Source organism: Tympanuchus pallidicinctus, unplaced genomic scaffold, assembly GCF_026119805.1.
Source record: "Tympanuchus pallidicinctus isolate F22 unplaced genomic scaffold, pur_lepc_1.0 scaffold1, whole genome shotgun sequence".
Classification (NCBI taxonomy): domain Eukaryota; kingdom Metazoa; phylum Chordata; class Aves; order Galliformes; family Phasianidae; genus Tympanuchus; species Tympanuchus pallidicinctus.
The window spans coordinates 104,691,039-104,711,167 of record NW_026294618.1 but is presented as its reverse complement, the minus strand read 5'-3'; the positions used below and the strand labels follow the sequence as shown (position 1 = coordinate 104,711,167).

Genomic DNA, 20,129 nt, shown 5'->3' with positions numbered 1-20,129 from the left:
CTGAAACAGTTTCAAAGGCTCAACTTGGAGAAAAGCAGGGAAAATTTGCCCACTGACTGTTTTTGAAAAGTGCAAAAGGAGGAATAAGTACAAGGAAACTTTCCACAAGCAGAGCATGCGTTCAGCTTGGCCTTCCCTGTGCCATAGATCTAGGAGCAGTGCTCATTCTACCACATCTCTGCCTACCAGAGCCAGCCAGCAGCCTGAGGCTCTGCTCAGGTAGCACCTCTGCTTCAGCAAAGAAGCGCTTTAAAACTGGAAGAGTCAGCAAGCTATCACTTGGTAACTTCTGAAAGTAGGGGTAATCTCCTACAGCGAAATCAAGTAAGTAGTCACAGAAGCTGAACACGCACACAGTCTGAGCTACTGCACACCATCAGAACGGAGAAGCCAACCCAGCGCCATCTGCAATTACTACAGCTTGTGCGAACACGAACCGAGCGCTGACAGCATCCCAAAGTTTTACCTGTGGGGCACGAAAACAAACACCATCACCCACAGAGATTAGCAACAGCACTTTATGGGCTCTGCCACCACTCGTGACAAAAAGAATCCATGTCATCAGCAGGAAAATTTTCCTTTCTAATGTTGGTTTTGTCTAAGAGAACAGAAAGATCCTCAGGGAGTTCACCACAGAAAGAGCCACTCGGGCTCATTTTCCAGAGCCTCGCCTGCCTTTAGGCTCCCACAGGCTGCCGCGTTCCTGCAGCACAGCGATTTGGCTCCAGCCTCCCGAACTGCACGGCCATGAAATACTCTTCACACTTCAGCAACGTGACCATGGCTAACGCCGGCTGCACAGCGGCAGGAGCTCGGGGCTCTGCCCTTTTCCGCCGCCCTTCCGAAGCATCCGTCCGTCTTCGTACAAGATGTGAAGACGGCCCTAGGCTAAACGCATCTTCTCCCATTACAGATCTATTGCTTTTAAGAGGAATGCAATCGCTCTCCTGGCGTAACAGCACCAACACGCAGAAAGCACTACAAATGCCGAGGCGGCAGACAGAGAACGGCCGCGGCTTCGCCCCGGCCGCGGCTCTCGCGCGGCAGCCGGCCGAGCCCCGATCCCGGCGCCCGCCGGCACACGCTCGCGACCCCGGCGGAGAACGGCTTACCTGCCGAGCGGTCGCTTCATGCCCGTGTCGGCGGCGGGCAGGCGCAGGCTGTGCCTCAGGCTGCAGCCCTTGTCGAGAGGCGCGGGCGCGGCGGCGCGCTCATGCTCCACCGTGACCGACTCGTTGCGCTTCCTCATGGCGGGCGGGGGAGCAGCGGCGGCGGCGGACCGGGACGTCGGGGACGACAGCAGCGGCTCCGCGCACGGCCGCCGCTCGCCCAGCACCGCGCTCGCGCTGGCCCCGGCCCCGCCCCCGCCAATCTCCGCCTCCGGAGCGGGCTGGGGACAAAGGACACTCGCACCTCGGATGGCCGCCGCCCACTCCGCGCGGCGCCGCCATCTTTACAGCAGGCAGAGAGCGCCGCGCCGCCATCTTTACTGAGGGCAGAGAGCGCTGCGCCGCCATTTTGTCGGCGGCCCGAGGCGCTGCCGCGGCGTGTGGGCGGGGCGGTGGCGGCCGCGCTGGGAATAAATAAACCGTCTATTCTACTGTCACCAATAATATTAATAAATAAAAGTATCTGTGTGGTAACAATGAGCAGCAGAAAGCAGGCACTCTTACGTATCTCGTCTTCCAATAGTAAACATTGGGTTGGTCTGACAGGGTGTCCGTGTGCTCTCCTACAGGGAAGGAGTGGAGGAATTCCTGGAAAGCAGAGCTCTTCAGACAAGTGACCACAGCTATTCTGTGGCCGTATCTTCTGTCATCGTGCAAACTGAGCCGTACCTGGAACATACACTGAGATTCCAGGTAAATAGGGCATTACAAATTCATCCCAAAAGCAAAAACAGTGCGTCGGCGAGGAGGAAGTCGTTGCCATCAGACAAGCATCAGCTATCTCAGCATAACGGTTAGCTTGCAGAAATCACACGCTAACGTGCTGATGTCTGCTTTGCCATGTCAGTGGAAGCTTCTACTAGCATTTGTGACCTTTTAGAGATTTTTAAGATTTAGAAATCACCACATCATTTATTTTTGTCGCTATTTATATATTTATTGCATGTGTAGTCCTCTGTACTGCTCGTGCATGATCTATGGTGCATAAGAGAGACTCTCCTATTTGGGATCAGTACTTCTTACCTACTGTAAGAGGTGAGTGCTGCATCAGAACGTTGCCCGCTCACAAAAAAATAATGTGGCAGCATCCATCCCTAATCCCAGACGAACCTCAGGCATTATGGTTGAATTCTGGTGGGAATTTGGCTGGGAATGTGTTAAGGCAAGGGACGTACTTCTGCTGCTGTTGTAGATGAACTAAGGTGAAATTCTGCCATTTGTGGTCACCAGACAATTCATCTAAACAGTGCTAAACAGCCCAGGAAACGTGCTGTCACATGACTTCTTAGCAACCAGTAGCTCCATGTAGTTCTACAGAGAATATACAGGAAGAACAGGAAAATCCAGTCAGAAAAAAAGCTGAGAAATAATTTGATATTTCTTAGCCCAAGGCATAAATGGAGATTACGGTAAAGCTGTAGCAGAAACTATCCCTCTGAGCAAGGTCACCTTCTATAGGGTATGTCTGGAAGGATCTTGAAGAGGTGTGAAAACAGGCCAGGAGATAAGGAAACCACCTGCTAACTTTACTGATTCCAGTCTCCTTCCTACCATGTACTTGAATACACTTGCCTGGCCTGGAGATGAAGAAGATAGAAAGCAAAGAACATCGACTAACACAGATCCTGAGTAACATTACAAAATGAGGGGATGAGAAATGTGGATGACACTCTAGCAAGTGTCCACAAAGGATAGAACCCAAAGAAGGAGACACTGAAGTAACACAAAAAGGCCAGAAGAAATTACTGGTGAGGAAACCACTGGAAGTTAAATCTCTCGAAAGTGCAGAGTATTCAAAGCAACTGAGTGATCAGAAAAAGCAGGGGCAGAGCTACCTTTGAGGAGGAGGTGACAAGTGAGGGAAAAAGCCAAGGAGAGGAGACTCAGAGCAGAGCAGAGGGAGACTGTACACCCTACAAAGGAGGTAGAGAACCTCTGAAAATCCAGAGGCCATAGTGTTCTATTCCTCAAACTGCTCCTCTGTGACAGAGCTAGGAATTATGGCACTACCAGCCGTCATCAGGAAATTCTGTTCAGGCACTCCTAACCAGTCCTGCAGGGCACAGCTGCCCTTCTGGGAACATTTTTTCCCCCAGTTTTGGAGATAGTTGAGTGAACACTCCTAAAGTTCATTGTCATCTTTACGATAGCCTTGCCTGTAAAAATGACCTTTTTTGGTGTTATATCTCTGGCAAAATGCAGGAGATGTTGCTGTATGTTATAGGCTCAAGGACATTTTTCTCCTTGTGCCCAGCTAGGTTTGTTTAACTGATGAGTTTGAAAAACAAATAAAAAATGAGCTAGTGCTTAGGTTTAGAGAAGACTGAAATCTGCCCAGATGTATTATTTGTTCCAACAAAAAAGAGCATTGTGATAAAGACATACGTTGGTCCTGGGTCACATTTAGATCCTTTCTTTACAGTGTAGTATGCATTTCTAAGGGCATGGAACAGTTCTGCAGAATTCAGACAACAGAAAATCCAAGTACATCCAGTCCAGCTCTTGCAGACCGTCTGCTGGCCAGGTGACGGAACTACCACTTGCAACAGCCAAGCTCAGTATGATCACAGAGGTTCCTACCAAAGCACAGAATAGCTAAGAGTTTTCTTTGTTCCACTCCAAATTGAGGTCTGGGAGTTGTAAATTGAGAAATACATAATCTGGGAAGCATTTGTATTTACCTGCCTGCTGGGGCAGCCCCTCAAGCTGTGTATTTGAAGATGTTCCTAAGGTTTCTCTCCAGTTTCCTTCATGCTGACCATCTTGCCTGCTAGTCCTAGTGCCCCTGGTGAAGCAGTCTTGTTTCACTCCCCACTGATGGATCACGCTCCATCAAAGAGTGTGCCCTGTGAGCCCAGAATATGCCTGCCCACAGAGACTGGCCAGGTAATATACAACAAAGGTTCATAATGTGACCCATTACAGAAAAAGGTGCCTATTGTAACTCTTTTTTTTAACTTTCTTTCTTTTTTTTCTTTCTTTTTTCCCCTTTTTTTTTCTTTTTTTCTTTTTTTCATGAAGCTGCAACCCAGGAGTTTCTTTTCAGGAGGAGGCAACAACATAACTCAGAGCTTGCACAGCTAGAGCTACACTGAGATCACCTAAGTGCCCAAGCTTAAGCTCAAAGAGCTGTCTTCCAATTCCCATTGGTATTGACACTCCAGGACCCTTGTGGATCCTGTGGTTCTGAGAAACTGTAATACAAAGTGGCAGCTTTGAAACAGACATCTGCAGGTCACCTACTGAACAGATGTGCTCAGTCAGGGAGATAGAGCAGGGCCAAGGACACACTGCAAGTTTCCTGCTGACAAATGCACAGTACTCACTCAAAGCAGGCTGTAGGTAAAATCTGCACCTGTTTGAACCCAGAGCAATGAATATTATGGACTTTGCTGAAGAGAACTGGAGCTTTTTCATCTCTTGCACCAGCAAACAGGTCATCAAGCGCCTCAAAACTTTCTCAGCTTTCTTGACCCTACCCTCTTACTGCAGCAAAAATCAAATCTTGCTCTGCAATGGCACATTTGTTTGCTTCTGCAAATATCTCATACTCTATGGCACGGATTTTTGAGGTGTCCAATAGCCAGTGGCTGTAAAAGTGGCTTGGCTACTTCTTTAACAGGACAGGTATCTCCAGGTGCTCAGACTTGTTCCATCAGTAGTAGAGGATATGTTTCACATGTTTAAATCATGCGGAACAAAATGCACATCCTTCAAGAGCTGCTGAGGACTGCCAAGCTCTTTGTGTGTTCTACTGGAGCCAGTCATGATATGCTCAGCAGCAAGAGATTAGGTAGCAGGAGAGCACCGCAACGTGCAAGGGTGTCATTCACAAACATTTTTGCACTTCTTGATTTTTAACGAACCCTCTTCCAATTGCTACAGATTATGGTGAATTTATCTCCGGAATTTCAAGCCTGGTGTGGAGCTGAAGCCTGCCGTAAGGAGTGACGAAGTCTGTCGTCCACAGGTCACAGAGCGCTTGTAGGCAATGCAGCAGCATCGGAAACAGGCTGTCTGCTTTGTGCAGCACTCGCCTGTAGATGGCAGCAGTCCCACGTGGCACTGAAACAGGCTGAAGGAACGTTTTGCACCGGGTCAGCAAGCACAGTGAAAATTTCTGACCTTTGCAGATTTCAGGAATAGCAGGCCTCTGAGACCAGAAGAAATGGAAAAGTCGTCTCTAGGGAGAAGAGCGTCAGGCTGAAGAACACTGAAGCAAACTGGAAAGACACAAGACACATGGAGCATAATAAGAAGGCGACCAGTAGTAGTCAGCATGGATTTGTGGAGGGGAACTGCTGCTGAGTCTGTCTGAAACCTCCTGCGATTAGATGGCTGGTTTGATGGGTGAAAGGAGAGCAACTAATATCTGTTCTCTTGATGTGAATAGAGCTTGAACACTCTGGTAACATCACCATTGAGATATCGATGAGGTATGGGGTAGAGCCTCAGAGTGTTTAGGTGCACAAAGTCCAGCTGGAGGACAGTCGATAGGGATGTGCCCAGGGGCATTTATCTTCTCTGTGGCTGTCAGGCAAATCTCTAGTAACTGGAAAAAGGGAAACATCACTCCTACTTCCAAGAAAAGGAGAAAGGAGGACCCAGGGAACTATAGGTCAGTGAGCCTCATCTCTGTGCCTGGGAAGATCATGAAACAGATCCTCCTAGAAGAGATGTTAAGGCACCTGCAAGATGAAGTGATCTGAGACAGCCAGCATGGCTTCACCGAGGGCAGATCCTATGAAGAAAGGCTGAGGGAGCTGGGCTGGTACCTCAGAGGGTTGTGCAGCTATTCAGAGGCAACAGGACAGGTCTGAGAAATGGGTGAAGATAAAGCTCCTGCTCAGCAAGGGAAGTGCAATGTCTTGCCCCCAGGGAGGAACAAGCCCAGGCACCAGCACCCTGGTGGAGGCAAACCAACCTGCTGGAAAGCAGCTTGGCAGAGAAAGGAGTGGTAGGTACCAGGCTGTAGCCATGCACAGAACAACCCCACAGCCTCTGGGGAGGAGTGATGCCAGCTGGTGGAAGGAGGTGATGCTTCCTCTCCGCTCAGCACAGGCAAGGCCACTCGGTCCTGTTCTTGGCGACGCAGTGCAGGAGAAACGTGGACACACTGGAAGGAGCCCAGCCAGAGGCACGAAGATGATGAAGGGACTGGAGCATCCCTCATAGGCTAAGACAGCTGGGGCTGCGTTGCTTAGAGAAGGCCGGAGGGGATCCTGGGAACGCGTACCGACGGGGAAAGGGTGCAAAGACTCCGGGTTTTTCCCCGGTTCGGGTCACCCCTCGCAGCCAGCGACAGACGGGCCGCTTCGCCAATCACAAAAATCCGCCGCTCTGCGTCGGCGCGGCGCAGCGCAGGCTGTTGCTAGGCAGACGTGCTGGGCTGGCCCAATGGGAGCGGCGCGCTGCGGCCGGGCCCGGGCGCAGGCGGCGGCGGGAGCGGGAGCAGAGCGGCTGGGGCCCGGCGCTCACCATGCCCTACAAGCTGAAGAAGGAGAAGGTGCGGCGGGCGGGAGGGCGAGCTGCGGGGACGTTCCTCGGGCGTGCGGCCCCCTCGCCGCTCCTTCCCCGTCTCCCTCCATCCTCGCCGCGGCCTTCCTTCGGCGCGGCCGTTGGGCGGGGGCGCGCGCGGGGCTGCGGCCGGCAGGGGGCGGGGGCGCGCGCGGCGGGGCGGGCGGGGCGCCTGGTGCAGGAGGGCGGCGGAGGCGCGCGCGGGGGGCGGCGGTGCCCCCCCACACCCTCATCCCCACCCCGTCCTCGACACCCCCCCATCCCGCGGAGATGCCTTCGGTAGGAGAGGTACGCTGCCCCGGTAGAGGCCTCGGAACGGGCCGCGGGGTGCCCTTCCTAGGGGAGGAGGTACAAAGGCGGCGCGGGGCCGCGGTGTCGGGGCGCGCAGGGCGAACGTTTCGCTTTTTCGGCCTTTCAGGAGTCTCCGAAGTCGGCCAAAAGCACCACAAAGCCCGGCGGCGGCAGCGGGAAGGATGGCGGGGCTGAGAATTCGGAAGAGGTAAGGCTTCCGCCTCACACGGCGCTGTCCCCGCGTTCCTGCATGGGAGGATCCCTCCCGGATCCGTGGGGTCGGAGCAGAGAACGGCAAAGGCGAAAGTTAGCACCAAGTTAGTGCCCCTCGAGCTGCGGCCCGAGGGGAGCGACGGAGGAGTCACGGCGAGCCTCCTGTCGTGCAGCCCTGCAGAAAGGCCTGGCACAAAGCTGGGGGCAGTGTGGTGAAGCTGGCTGCAGGGAGAGACATGGCAGCCTCTGAGGTGACTGCTGTGTGGCCTCGTCTCGAGCGCTGCGTTGCAGCTATGGGAGCCACGATGTAAGCTATAAAACATCAGCCTCCAAAGGAGGGATATGAAGGTGGGGAAGGGTCTAGAGGCCAAGATGAATAAGGAGCAGCTGAGGCCCTTGGTTTACTCAACACAGAGCAGAGGAGCTGAGGGAGGCCTCATGGCAGCCTGCAGCTCCTCGTAGGGAGCAGAGGGCAGTGTGAAGCTCTGCTCTTTGGAGACAGCGGCAGGGTGCAAGAGAATGGTGTGGAGCTGTGTCAGGGGAGAGCAGGTGGGGGTGAGGGAAAGGTTGCACCCCAGAGGGCGGTGGGCATGGCAGAGGCTGTGCAGGGCAGTGGGCACAGCCCTGATGCTGGAGCTCAGGGTGCACTGGGACACCGCTCTGACACTGGGGCTGAGTGGTCCTGTGTGGAGCTAGGAGTTGGATTCAATTATCCTTGTGGATCCTTTCCCTCTGGGGATATTCTATGAGTCAATGAGAGGAGCCATTGCTCCTAGGGAGGAGGAGGCCTGACAGACAGGAGCAGTTGCATTGCTCCTGTCAGAGCAAAGCACAATCAACTCTGTTGTCACCTGGTGTCAGAGTGGGAGAGTAGTGAGGAGTCAGAGAAAAGGAGCTTGTTCTTGAAAGGCATTTTCTGGGGGAGTGAGGCTGCGAAATAATTGCTAGGACACCTCAAAGAATAGGGATAAAGTGCTAGAGATGAAGTGATTCTTCTTTGTATAACTGCTTCATTTCTGAGCTCAGCATTACTCACAAAAAGGCACAATCTGTATTCCTAACTATGCAGAGTCTCATTCTCAATTTTGATGTTGCCAATCTGGATGTATTAGGATGGCTTCAGCAGAACGTGATAACATGAAAAGCTGTATAAGAACTAACAAAAATTTGGGTCAGCTGGAGCTTTTCTGGCAGACTTGGGTCTGTCCAGCACCCAAACAGTGTGCCTGTGGGTTCTGAGACTTGGCTTGGAAGTGCATTGTATGCGTGTCCAACAAAGGATGCATGCGTATGTATGGTGGTATGGTTTTTGTTTTGTTTCTTTGTAATTCTGCAGTTTGGCAAACAAGCTGTGTCACTTCTACGTCCACAGAAGCCTGTGTACTCATGTCTTGTTTGGAATGTTTTGCACTTATGATTTGGAGGATTGGGTATGGGAGATGTCAGGCTAATGAAGACCTGGAAGACTTCCGTGGTTCATGGGAACATCATCGTCCAAATAAGGTTACTTTAGGGTCTCCTTCAAAGCATGGACCTGTGTTGCACAGCCTCAAAAATTATCCCTACTACAGCCAATCCAGTTCAAGGTTCAAGCCGTGCTCATGCCTAACCTGCCTTGTAGCCAGCAGAAAACCAGCTGAGTTTGTTTGCCTTGGAGCTGGTGGCAATTTTGTAGATTCCTCTTTGTATATCCCATCCCTGTCTTGGCCTCTGCCTGTTTTATTTTGTGTATACAGCTACAAACGGCTTGCTTGAGGGCTGTCTGCTGATTTAACAAGTGAGGGAACGCCTAGTTTGGCATCATGGGGTCAGGCTCACCTTTTATTTATTTGGTACTCTTTGTTTGTTGAGTTCCCATCTCTAGGAAGAAGAAGGAAGCCTGAATCTTGCAATGTAAAGGTGATGGAGAGCCACCAAAGCCAGAGCACTGTGATGTCCCCATCCAAACCCATGGTGTGTGGCTGTGTTTCCTGGTAACGAGTGCTGCAGCCAGAGAGGGAGAGTTAGTTACAAGTTTTCTTCCATTACCTGAAATGGCACATAATGTATGGTTGTTCCTGGCCACGGGAGAAACTTAGAAGAGATGTGTCTAACCTTCCCTCCCATAAAACATACCCAGCCACTTCCGCATACCCCAGACAAAATCCAGCCCTTCTTTAGGATGGAAGGCTGGGTCTCCTTTGATCATAGGAACAGAGAGCAGAAAGGAGACACCTCTCCAATGTGCTGCTGCCACAGGTCTCCTCTCCATTTCCCTGTTGAGTTTGTGGTGAAGTTTGTTCTCTCTTGGTGCTTTGCTGTCTCGGGACTGCTCTGCTGCAGAATGGAAGAGAGCTTTTTGCTTGATGAGAAGAAATGTATACCAGTTTGAATGCAATTTTCCTGCTCTTCAAGAAGCACAGAAAGGTATTTCTGCTTTAATACTGGGGTAAGGAACTTGGTCTGTGCGCTAGGAGCTGGACTTGTTTCTTGTGTTGGAAGCAGGAGGGGCTTTTGTCCTTACGAAACACATGGAGCAGTATTGTGTGGTAGGAGTTGATGGAGTCTCTTGACTTGTGAATTCTTCCGCGGGGTTATGGTTGTTTGGTTACCTTTCTGAAGGGGCGCTGAACAGAATTGTCAACTTTGTGTCTCAGTAGATCAAATGTTTGATGGACTTGCAGCAGGAGAACATTATTTGGGCAGTTCTTCCAGCATGCTTTTTCTTCCTTTGCGCTGTGCTGCAGGGAGCAGAGGAGATCTCACAGTCCTCATTTATCCTGGTACCAGAAAGCTGTGACTTGTTCTGCAGACAAGTTGTCCAGCTGGTGGAATGAGTAAAGCTCTTTGAAGAGCAGCTCTCCTTTGACAGACTGGAGCGAGTGCGGCAGACTGGGACCTCCTGTGAGGATCTTTGTGGAGGGAGAAGAAGAGGGAAGGAAGCCTGTAGTGTTTTATTCTTCACAGCAAAGGAGTTGTTTGTGGAGCTGAGGTGGAGGGGCAGGGGCATTCAAAAGCAGGTAGGTCCCCACCAGAGGTGGTGTTTGAACTACCTATAGGGGGTAGTGCAGTGCTCTGTTGGTGAAAGTGGCTGAGGTGATGAGGCAGCATAGCTTGGCCAGTCCCTGGCATTAGAGAAGCATAATTTGCTCCAGAAGAGTTTGGAGCAGTGGAAGAAAATGTGAGAGCAGAGAGTGGGAAATAAAAGATTTTTTTAGATCGTTCCCTGTGGAACATGACGAAGGTATGAACGGAGAGAATTTCTGTGTAGCTATTTAAGGAGAAAAAAGAAATAGAAGAGCACATGTCAGAGTGGATGAGAGGATGATAAAGAGTTACTCTTGGCCAGAAAACCTGGGAGAGGCAGCTGGGTGGTGAGGAGAGTTAATGACCTGGAAGTGAGAGCAGGGATTAGCAGCAGCAGTAAAGAGGGGTTGCTTTGCAGCCTCAAGGACAGCTTGGAGCCTCACTGATGAGATGCACAGCTCTGGGAGAGGGTGCTCCTTTTCACTGAGCTGCTGTATTACGTGTTTTGCAGATATCTCCATGGGGCTTGTTACTGCAGTACCTGGAGCTCATTATTCAGACATAAGCGTTACAGTGTGTTGGTGTTACTTCTGAGACAGGGAGGTTGATTTTAATAGGGGAAGCCGTGTAACAACAGACAAAGAACAGGTACTGACTTGAGGGATGGGAAGGGAAGAGTCATCTGAGGAGGAGGAGGAGCTGAGAGCAGATCTGGGCTGGAAGCTTAGCAAGCGGGGGATGCTCAAGGGACCAGTGAGGCAGAAGGGCTTTCCGAGTGGCGATACACCCAGCTGCAGTGGGAGTGCCTGCAGAGGTGAGGTCATGGATGGGAAGGAGAACAGAACAGAGGCTGACGCTGCGCTCAGAGTGGCTGGGAGAAGAGCATCTCCTGGAGCCCGGAGTGAATAGAAATGGCACAGAGCGGGCCCAGGGCCCGAGGCTCATTGACTTGTACTGGCAAGCTCTTAGCAGGGAGGAGAGACGGTGGGAACTAACAGGGAGGAAATGCCAGGCAGCTGGGGAGCCGGTGCCTCGGGGAGCTCAGATGTGCTTGTGATTGGGGCTGGCCCCTCCTGCTGGCAGAGCAGCCCGCTCCACTGCAGCGGGAAAGGTGGGGCTGCTGCACCGCGCTTGGGCAAACTGCTTTGTGCTGTTCCCTGCTCGCTCCAGCACACATGGCTCACAAACAGCATCTCTCCGAGCGGCTGTGGAGGTGTCAGGAGTGGGGCTGAAGCCTGGTTTGATGTGCTTGTGTTGGTCAGCTGATGCTGATGTCAGGGAAACTGTGAGGTTGATACCTGGTGTTAAGGGAGAAGCTTTGTTTTAGCAGTCTGGTATGTTCCCAAGGATAAAACTGTGTTAAAGAAGCTTGTAACAAGCCTCTCTTCTCCTGATTCATGTTACCAAAGTAGGGGGATGTCGAAGGCAGAAGGATGGTGGGCCTGATGCAGGAAGAGCCTCCTGAAAACAAGATTTCAGACCGATGCCATGACATCAATGTAGAAGTAATCAATGCTAAAACCCTTTGAGTGCTGCAGCATAAGAATGTATCCGGCCTTCCCCGTCACTGGGTTTTCTCTAGGAAATTTTATGTGATACTTGCATATATCCATTTTATAAAGAACAGTTGAAGCTGTGTTTTGTTTCTCTCCGTGCCAGATATGGAAGACTAGAAGCTAGTGGCAGTGACTTTTCCAGTCTCCCTAGTGAAGGGGACATGGCTGTAGACTGTTGGCCTGCAGTACACATACCATGGTGGGAACATGTGGCGTTGCTGAGTGTGTGGGGAATGTACAGACACGTTCTGTCAGCCTGAGATGTCTTCTAGCAGGACCCATAGGTTCTTCTTCCCTGAGTGTTACCTGTAAGGTTATTGATGCACCTTTTGTCTCTCTCTGTACCGCCTTTCCCCTGTAGTGGCTCAGCATTCATAATCTGCCCTTCTTCCCTGTGGAAGGAGGGTGATCCAGGTTCCCCACGATGCAGGTGCTCTTCTTGCACAGTGACGCTGTGCTGCACCTCCTTGGAAAATGTGAGGACTCAGTTCAGGGCAAGTACTGTTCCTGTCTTGGGTAAGCTGCAGGTAAGCCAATCCTCACAGGGAAGTAGTGACTGTATCTTGTTTGGAGGAGAGCTCAGATAAGCCTCTGCACTGCTGGTGCTTTCCCCCAAAATACTCGTTGGCATTCTGGGGAGAAATGGGAACATTGTGCTCTCCCAGCAAGTCTGGAGTACGCTGACTTCTTTCTTGAGGTGTTTCCCTCTTCCATGAGTTTTCAATGAGTTGCATCAGTGTGATGTTACTGAGTCAGATAATAACCACTAAGGCTGGAGTGGGAGTCAAACCAGCAGAACTTCAGCCAGAACAGAGCTGAGCTGAGAAAGCGCTGGCTTGAGTTTCCAGTTACCTGCTAAAAATAAGGAAAGCGGCTCTAAGTTCTTTTTAAGAGGCACCAAGTTGAGAGGACATCTCTACACAAGAGTTTGTATCAGTAAGCTCTTATAACTTGTTGCAAGACCTGGCCTTGCTTTCCATATCTGTAGCACCGCACGTGCTGGAAAGCTCTGATGCCTTCATGGTACCTCACAGGCATGAGCAGAACCGATGTACGCTTTGCAGATAGCGCTGCCCGTGCAGCCAGCTGACACACAGCCTCACAGAAGTGGATGAGGTGTGCTGAAATGCAAGTGCAATGGTGCAAATGTGCCCAGTTTCTTCAGTCCAAGAAGATACTGACCGTGTCTTATTGCCTGTGAGCCTTGTAGGTAAAAGCTTGTGAGTTTTGTTTGACTTTCTTTTCCATCACAGGCCCAGCAGCCGCAGCAGCAGCCTCAGCAGCAGCAACAACAAACAACTTCGAATAAACGCCCCAGTAACAGCGCTCCCCCGCCAACCCAGCTAAATAAGATCAAGTACTCAGGGGGACCCCAGATTGTGAAGAAGGAGCGTCGACACAGCTCTTCTCGCTTCAATCTGAGCAAAAACAGGGAACTGCAAAAGCTTCCAGCCCTTAAAGGTACAGAAACTGTTAGCAACCTTCCTAACAAGCTGTGCTTTCTCCAGACGGAAGAGCATGAGGGTTCTTTCCAGGGTGACCCTGGTAGTCTCCTGCCAGCAGTGCTGTAGGGATGACTCTGGGAAAGGTGCTTGATGTGGCAGCAGGTTGCGAATTGATGAATAGCCTGAAAGAGAATATTCTATATGAACTTGATTATTTGCTTTCCCATTTGAAGCAGTTGAAGCCCTGGTGCTTACATTTATTTGAGGTTGCTTCAGATTCTTCAGCAGTTTGTGTGGGAGGGTGGTAAAGTGTGGAGAACTTAGTAGAGGCTGCTCTTGGCTCCTGCAGTCACCTGTTCCTGGGAGAATACCAGACCACCTTCTCCTCCTCAAGTTTCCATTGCAAGTTATGATAGTGCTGTTGAACTTGCCTACGTTGGGGCAATTATCCAGCATTAGCAGTTAGTATCCATAATGGTGCAATTAAAGGTGCCTTAAGTAGAGACATGGAGAAAGTGTTGTCAGCAGTCACTCAACCAGGCCTGTTGCTGACACTGCTCACAGAAACAGCCTTTTAGGAAAGGTGGCTGTCTGATAGTTCAGTTAGTCTATGAAGGAAGCTCATAAAGTGAGTTTCTTTTCCACAGTAGCTTGCAATGGGAAGGGATTGATGCTTAGTAGATCAGACGTCTGCACAGTGTTTGAAATCGCCAGATGGAATAGTTGTTCTTTACCTCCATTGTCCCAGTCTCCATATTAGGGGTTACTCTCCCTCCTACCACACCAGCTCAAGGGGGGCTGTGACTAAAGAAGGGAATGCATGCTTGGGGGTGAACCATGCTGATTCCTAGGCGAACCAGATAGATGCTTTGCCTACCTCGGAGGTCTGACAATCCCTATTTTCTCTTCCAGATGCTCCTCCACATGAGCGAGAAGAGCTTTTCATCCAGAAGCTGCGGCAATGCTGTGTGCTTTTTGACTTCATCTCTGACCCCCTCAGTGACCTGAAATTCAAGGAGGTGAAGCGAGCAGGTCTCAATGAAATGGTAGAATACATCACACACAACCGTGATGTCGTCACTGAGGCCATCTATCCTGAAGCTGTTATTATGGTAGGGCATGGGGCCAGCGTGTGTGTGCTTGTTTGCCAAATAAATGGGGACTGTTCAGATGCGTGTGCTTTTGGGAGGGAGGGAAGAGAAAGAAAAACAGATTTGTCAGAGAGGAGTGTGACCTCAATCTTTCCCATCCTTTGTAAAGAGAGGTGGAAGTTTTTTTCCCTGGCACGAACTTCACTTGTGAAGTTTATTTGTAATCTGTAACCCTGCGGCCTCTAGGAGGAAAGCTTTTTGCCGTGGTAAATGTGTTGCTGTGCAGTGAGGGATTTGCTGCAGGAGGCCCATCGTAAGAGTAGCGATGTCGTTCATTGTCCTTTTTGCTGACCTCAGTTTTCAGTGAACCTCTTCCGGACACTTCCGCCATCATCCAATCCCACAGGAGCGGAGTTTGACCCTGAGGAAGATGAGCCTACATTAGAGGCTGCCTGGCCACACCTACAGGTGAGGAGAAGGAAGGTATAGATCTGTGAAGCTGAGGGTCTGTGTCGTCTGGATGCCTGCCCCAGTAAGTGAGGGTTGCTGTGTGCTAGGATAGGGAAGGGCCAGGCCATGGGTGAGAAGCAGCATGTAGGCAATGCAGGCGATAGGAGCATTCTGGAAACAAGCTGATGGCTCTGTACAGCGTTCACCTGCAGGTGGCTGTATTCTCATGTGGCACTGAGGTAGGCTGGAACACTTTGCTGGGAGTAAAGGGAATTGTGCCATATTGTCTCTGTAAGAAGCATTTCCCCACAATGATAATTCCAATCCTGATGGTTCAAGAGCTCTCATCCTCTAGGCTTCAGCAGTATTGGAGACAGCACCCTTGTCTGTTTTGGCACTCCTCCTTGCCATGGTCTCTCGGAGGCATGTAGAGGAGTAGGAGTGCTTGTTGCCACAGCAAAACCTATGCTAGCACCTGCTAACACATCTCTTTTATATTTATGTAACACAGTTGCAATAACTGGGAGCAAATGTGACCAGAAAAAAATGGGGAACAGGAGTGGAAGAAGAAGAAAAGGGGCTGAGGATTTCTTCAGTAAGCTGTGTCCCGAGAAATAGTTTAAGACAAATTAGGTGAAAAGCGTTATGAAGGCAAGAACAAACATGATTAATAGAGCTCAGAAGTGTAAGTCAGGAGGTAAGTTTATAAGAGTCTCCTCAGACACTTGCCGGGAGACATGCAGTCAATCTGACAAAGGCAGAGCAAGAGCTAGTCGCTGCAGGATGAGGCAAAAATACAGAGGACATAAAGTGCAGTTCTGCAGCAGTGGTTAATCACTTCTCACTGCTCTGGTTGACGTAGGGATGTGAGTGTTGACAGGAGTGGTATTTCCTCAGCACCAGTGTGCTGCAAATGATAGGAAGCATTTATTTCTTAGAACTAAGTCAGCAGCAGGCAGCACAGGCCTGTGGCAAGAGGTCCACTGCTGAGTTTTCATCATGACCTCGGGTTTTTTTGTGCTGCTGTTCTTGGCAGCTCAGTTTCACCTGTGATTGGGTGGCCCCACAGCTCCTTCAGTTGGAACCTGGGGATATGAGGCTCTAGTTTGGCCTGGTCGTCCCTCAGAGGCACTCTCTCTTGACAGGTTCTGCCTTTGGGTAATCTTGCCAGTCTAGGGCAGCAGTAGCACTGGAGGTTTCAACACTAGCAGCCTTCTGAAAGCAAGCTGCTGTTCTTGTGGGATTGTGACACAGCATGAATCTCACGTGGTTTAGTGGAGTCAATCCAAATTTGAAGCCAGTTCCCAGGGATCAGAGGACACAGTATTTTCCTGGGGTCCATTTCATGTCTCTTTTGTTCTTCCTCAGTATGTCTCAAGGGCTTCCAAGAAGAGAAGGCTCTGGAGGGACCTTATAGTGTGGCCTTCTAGTACCTAAAGAGTGCGTACAGGAATGCTGGGAAAGGACTTTCTGTGGAGGCATGTAGCAACAGGACAAGGGGAGGTGTCTTTAAACTGGAAGGGGTAGATTTAGGCTAGATATTGGGAAGAAATTTTTTGCTGTGAGGTTGGTGAGACCCTGGAATAGGTTGCTCAGAGGCATTCAGTGCCAGACTGGATAGGGCTGTGAGCAGCCTGGTCTAGTGGGAGGTGTCCTTGCCTATAGCAGGGAGTTGGAAGTAGATGATCTTAAAAGTCTCTTCCAACCCAAACCATTCTATTCTATGATGCTAATAAACCTAAGCTTTTGTCTTCTCTTCTGGAAGTTTCTGTTCTCTGTAGAGGTGGGGACTGAAGCTAGAAGATTTTCCCAGGCTTAGTGTCTTGATCTGAGTAGGTGGCTTTTGTCTTTGGCAGGACCTGAAATGATGAGGTCTCATGCAGACTTGGGCAGTTATGTGCCACTGCTCCATAGCCCATTATAGTGAGGGCAGCTGAATCGGTGTCAGTGGGTGAGGAAATGTGTATTCCTGTGTTTTCTGTGCCCCCACTTAGGCTTTCCAGCCTTCTTTCAAGCCACTAAGGAGATGGAAAACATGTAAAACGTGAAATAAACAGTGATGAGGAAATGAGGAGGATTTCTAAGCGATCTCTTTTTCCTCCTGCAGCTGGTGTACGAGTTCTTCCTCAGGTTCTTGGAGTCCCCTGATTTTCAACCAAATATAGCGAAGAAATACATTGACCAGAAGTTTGTACTGTCTGTAAGTAATCATAGCCCCTGCCACTGTGCAGCACCTTTGTGAAGGACATGCAGTAGACTTTGGCCGAAGTTTTATGCAAATAGTCCAGTTTAATCAGGAAATATTAGATAATTAAAGTTTTCTTTCTTCTTATGTCTTTTCTTGAAAGAGCAGCTAGAGCTATCAGAGCTGGGCGAGAGGGCATGCAAGCTATAGTCTCTGGAATTTGTTATCATTGGTGGGAGAGGGGCAGTGGGGGCCTTGCAGGAGGAGCATGGGAACACACTGCTTTGGAGAGTGTCCAGGCCATTGCTGTGCTTTAGAAGATGAATGCTGATGGTACCAACTTGTGGCTAGGGGGGTGGCCACTGTGCTCAAGGTGCTGAAGGCATCTCTTGACTGGAGGAGCCGCATTTGCTGAGTAGGAGCAGTGCCTAGTATTGCTCATAGCCTCATCCAGGCAGTCGTGTGTGCAGACACTGAATTTCTGTCCCCACAGCTGCTGGATCTCTTTGACAGTGAAGACCCCAGAGAACGTGACTTCCTAAAGACTATTCTGCACAGGATCTATGGGAAGTTCCTGGGTCTGCGAGCGTATGTGAGACGGCAGATCAACAATATATTTTACAGGTGAGGTGTTTCCTAGTGCCACTGGCTTGATGAATGGTTGGTACAACACAGTGAGAGCGATTCTGAGCATTGGACTGTCCCTAATCTAGATTTGAATTAGCCAAATAACTTGGTTATATCATTCTGTTTTGGTATGGACAGCACTGGCCTGTGCCTAAGAGCAGCAGACGTTTGGTAGTGCTGTCTTCAGCATACATAGCAAATGTTGGGATTGGTGAATGTTAGCTTCTCTGAAGTTGTGTTGATCAGGGAGCAGTGAATAGACTATTTGCCTCCATCTTTCATATCTTGAACTGTTTTCTAGAAGAATACCCTTCCCCACTGTTTCTCCTTCCTTTTCTTTATCAGACTGGATCCAGTGTTTGGCAATGACATTCTTCTCTCTTCAGGTTCATCTATGAAACAGAGCATCACAATGGGATTGCAGAACTTCTGGAGATCCTAGGAAGGTAAAGATGGTCTTGTAAGTCCCGGAGGATTCACAGTGCATGACATGTCCTAGCTCAGTGTGCTGTGTGAGCTAGTAGTGCCCTCTGCCAGCTGGTGTCTGCTATCTTCAGAGAATCTCTGGTGAAGCACACAGTGCTTTCCATCCTGCTGACAAATGCAGTGATAGTTTTCCCCACATCCGTCTGCTCTTCTTTTGAGTTTGAGCCCAGCCACACTTACTGCCTGCTGAGGCAAAAGAGCTTCTCACAGCCTTGAGAAACTGTAGCAGTGGGCAGCCTCCTCCATGGCTTTCACTGCCCTTCAGCAGAAGCAGCCCTCTTACGCTGCTGTTATTCTGTTCTGTTGAAGCTGAGCCTTGATGGCTGGGCTACCTCTGTGCTGGACTTCCCCAGAGGTTCTGTTAAATTGTGTCTGAAGGTTCCTGGGCTTATTCTGGCACCGAAAGCTGTGGAGCCTTGGCTCCTTTAGAGGCTTTCCCTGCCATGCCTGATAAGGAAGCATGCTTTCACAGGTATGTTTTGCAAGGTGGGGCCCCAGCAACTGTACTTCCAGTGGTAGGTGTTCTCTCCAGTTATTAATGAAAGCTAAGGCATCTCACTTATTCTTCTGTGGTGAGACATACTGTGTTTCTGCTGGATAAAGAAATTAATGAGATTCTTGTTTCTTTTCAGCATAATCAATGGGTTTGCTCTGCCTCTGAAGGAAGAGCACAAAATGTTCCTCATCAGGGTCTTGTTACCACTGCACAAAGTGAAATCTCTCAGCGTCTACCACCCACAGGTGAGAAGTGCTTCAAGTCTTCAGGGCAGAATGCAATTCTTGCAGTAGTGCTTATGCAGGTTTGCTTGTAGCTGTTCTTCAGGCTGCATTACTCTATTACATGACCTTCTTGCTGTAAGATGTTTGGGGCTTTTCACTGGCTCTTTACTGTGGTGATTTGTCCCAGCCTTGCAGTGTCTGGGCCTGTGTGCATTATGAGTGTGCTTTTTTGGCACTGGCTGATAGGAAGGTATCCTCCACTTCCTGCTGACTTAATGCTCTGACCTGCTTTGCCTCTCTGTGATGGAAGATTGTGAAATATTGGTGCATTACTGAAACGAGGGGTAAAATTCAGAGCTCCATTCATCAGCCTCTGTATGTGATGTGTCAGCTGTTAGTCATTGCTGAGATATGCAAATGGTTTGGAGTGCTGGACTGCTAGACTGGCATAGAGATTAATTTCTTGCCATTTAGAAGTCATAAGAGAAGAGAAGCATGGAGATTAGGACTTGAGCTTGGAAGCGAAAAATGGATGCTGAACAGTGATGTCTGTTCTCCCAGCCTTGTTTTTACTGGTTTGCTCCTTGTCGTGTGTGGCTGTGCTTGCATTAGAGTGCATTAGCTGTGGGCTGCTCTAGGTGACTCATGTTATTCTCTAAGGTTGCATGCACTCACTAAGCTCAGGCCCTATCTAGTCTTAAGGCCCACTTGCCATCAGAAGAATTGGGGCTGACTTAATACAGTCTGATAGCGTTAGGACGAGGGGGGATGTCTTTAACCTAAAAGAGGCAAGGCTTAGGTTAGATATGAAGAAGTTTTTTACTCAGAGGATGATGGGGCACTGGAACAGGTTGTCCAGAGAGGTTATGGGTGGAGACATTCAAGGTTGGGTTGGATGGGATCCTGGGCAGCCAAATTTAGTGGTTGACAAACCTGCCCACAGCACGAGGGTTGGAATTAAATGATCTTTGAGATCCCCTCCAACATAAGTCATTATGTGATTACAACTGGATTCATTTGGAGCTGCAGCTGTCTGCTTGTCACACACACTGTGGAGGGCCTAACGTTACTTCCAGTTGTGGGTGGTGGTGTTGCTTGTATCTCCAGTAGACTTGAGGAAGCTCTAACTTTGCCATGTGTTCTCCTGCAGTTGGCATACTGTGTTGTACAGTTCTTGGAGAAAGACAGCAGCTTGACAGAGCCGGTGAGTAACCTTTCTAAACCTCTGCATGACAGTCAAGTCCCCAAAGCTTCACAGCTTCCTTAGGGCTCAGAAAGTGTGAAAAGAGGCTGCAGAGACCAGGGAGGATGTAGATTATTTACCGAACTTGCTTGGCACCTTATGGGCAAAATGGACGGTGCTGCTCATGTGC

At 49.8% G+C, this 20,129-nt stretch overlaps 2 protein-coding genes across 5 annotated transcripts in view; one reads left to right on the top strand and one right to left on the bottom strand.

Annotated features, from left to right (window-relative positions):
- LOC128089752 (lysophosphatidylserine lipase ABHD12) overlaps positions 1–1,372 on the bottom strand; it is a 32,538-nt gene extending 31,166 nt beyond the window's left edge. The window contains exon 1 of the mRNA XM_052701473.1: positions 1,113–1,372. Coding sequence (XP_052557433.1) covers positions 1,113–1,249 — 137 coding nt within the window. The 5' untranslated portion in view covers positions 1,250–1,372. The remainder of the gene's footprint in view (positions 1–1,112) is intronic.
- Positions 1,373–6,563: 5,191 nt separating this feature from the next.
- The window catches only part of PPP2R5D (protein phosphatase 2 regulatory subunit B'delta), a 29,430-nt gene continuing 15,864 nt past the window's right edge, over positions 6,564–20,129 (top strand). Inside the window, exons 1-11 of one of the 4 annotated variants that reach the window (XM_052701331.1) lie at positions 6,564–6,675; positions 7,105–7,185; positions 9,042–9,143; positions 13,006–13,213; positions 14,110–14,309; positions 14,646–14,756; positions 16,846–16,938; positions 17,417–17,547; positions 17,937–17,996; positions 18,669–18,777; positions 19,907–19,960. In XM_052701331.1, the coding sequence (XP_052557291.1) occupies positions 6,649–6,675; positions 7,105–7,185; positions 9,042–9,143; positions 13,006–13,213; positions 14,110–14,309; positions 14,646–14,756; positions 16,846–16,938; positions 17,417–17,547; positions 17,937–17,996; positions 18,669–18,777; positions 19,907–19,960 (1,176 nt within the window). In that variant the 5' untranslated portion in view covers positions 6,564–6,648. Of the gene's footprint in view, positions 6,676–6,856; positions 6,975–7,104; positions 7,186–9,041; positions 9,144–13,005; positions 13,214–14,109; positions 14,310–14,645; positions 14,757–16,845; positions 16,939–17,416; positions 17,548–17,936; positions 17,997–18,668; positions 18,778–19,906; positions 19,961–20,129 lie in introns of those variants that run through there. The other 3 variants (XM_052701339.1, XM_052701349.1, XM_052701345.1) reach the window with 3 other exon arrangements.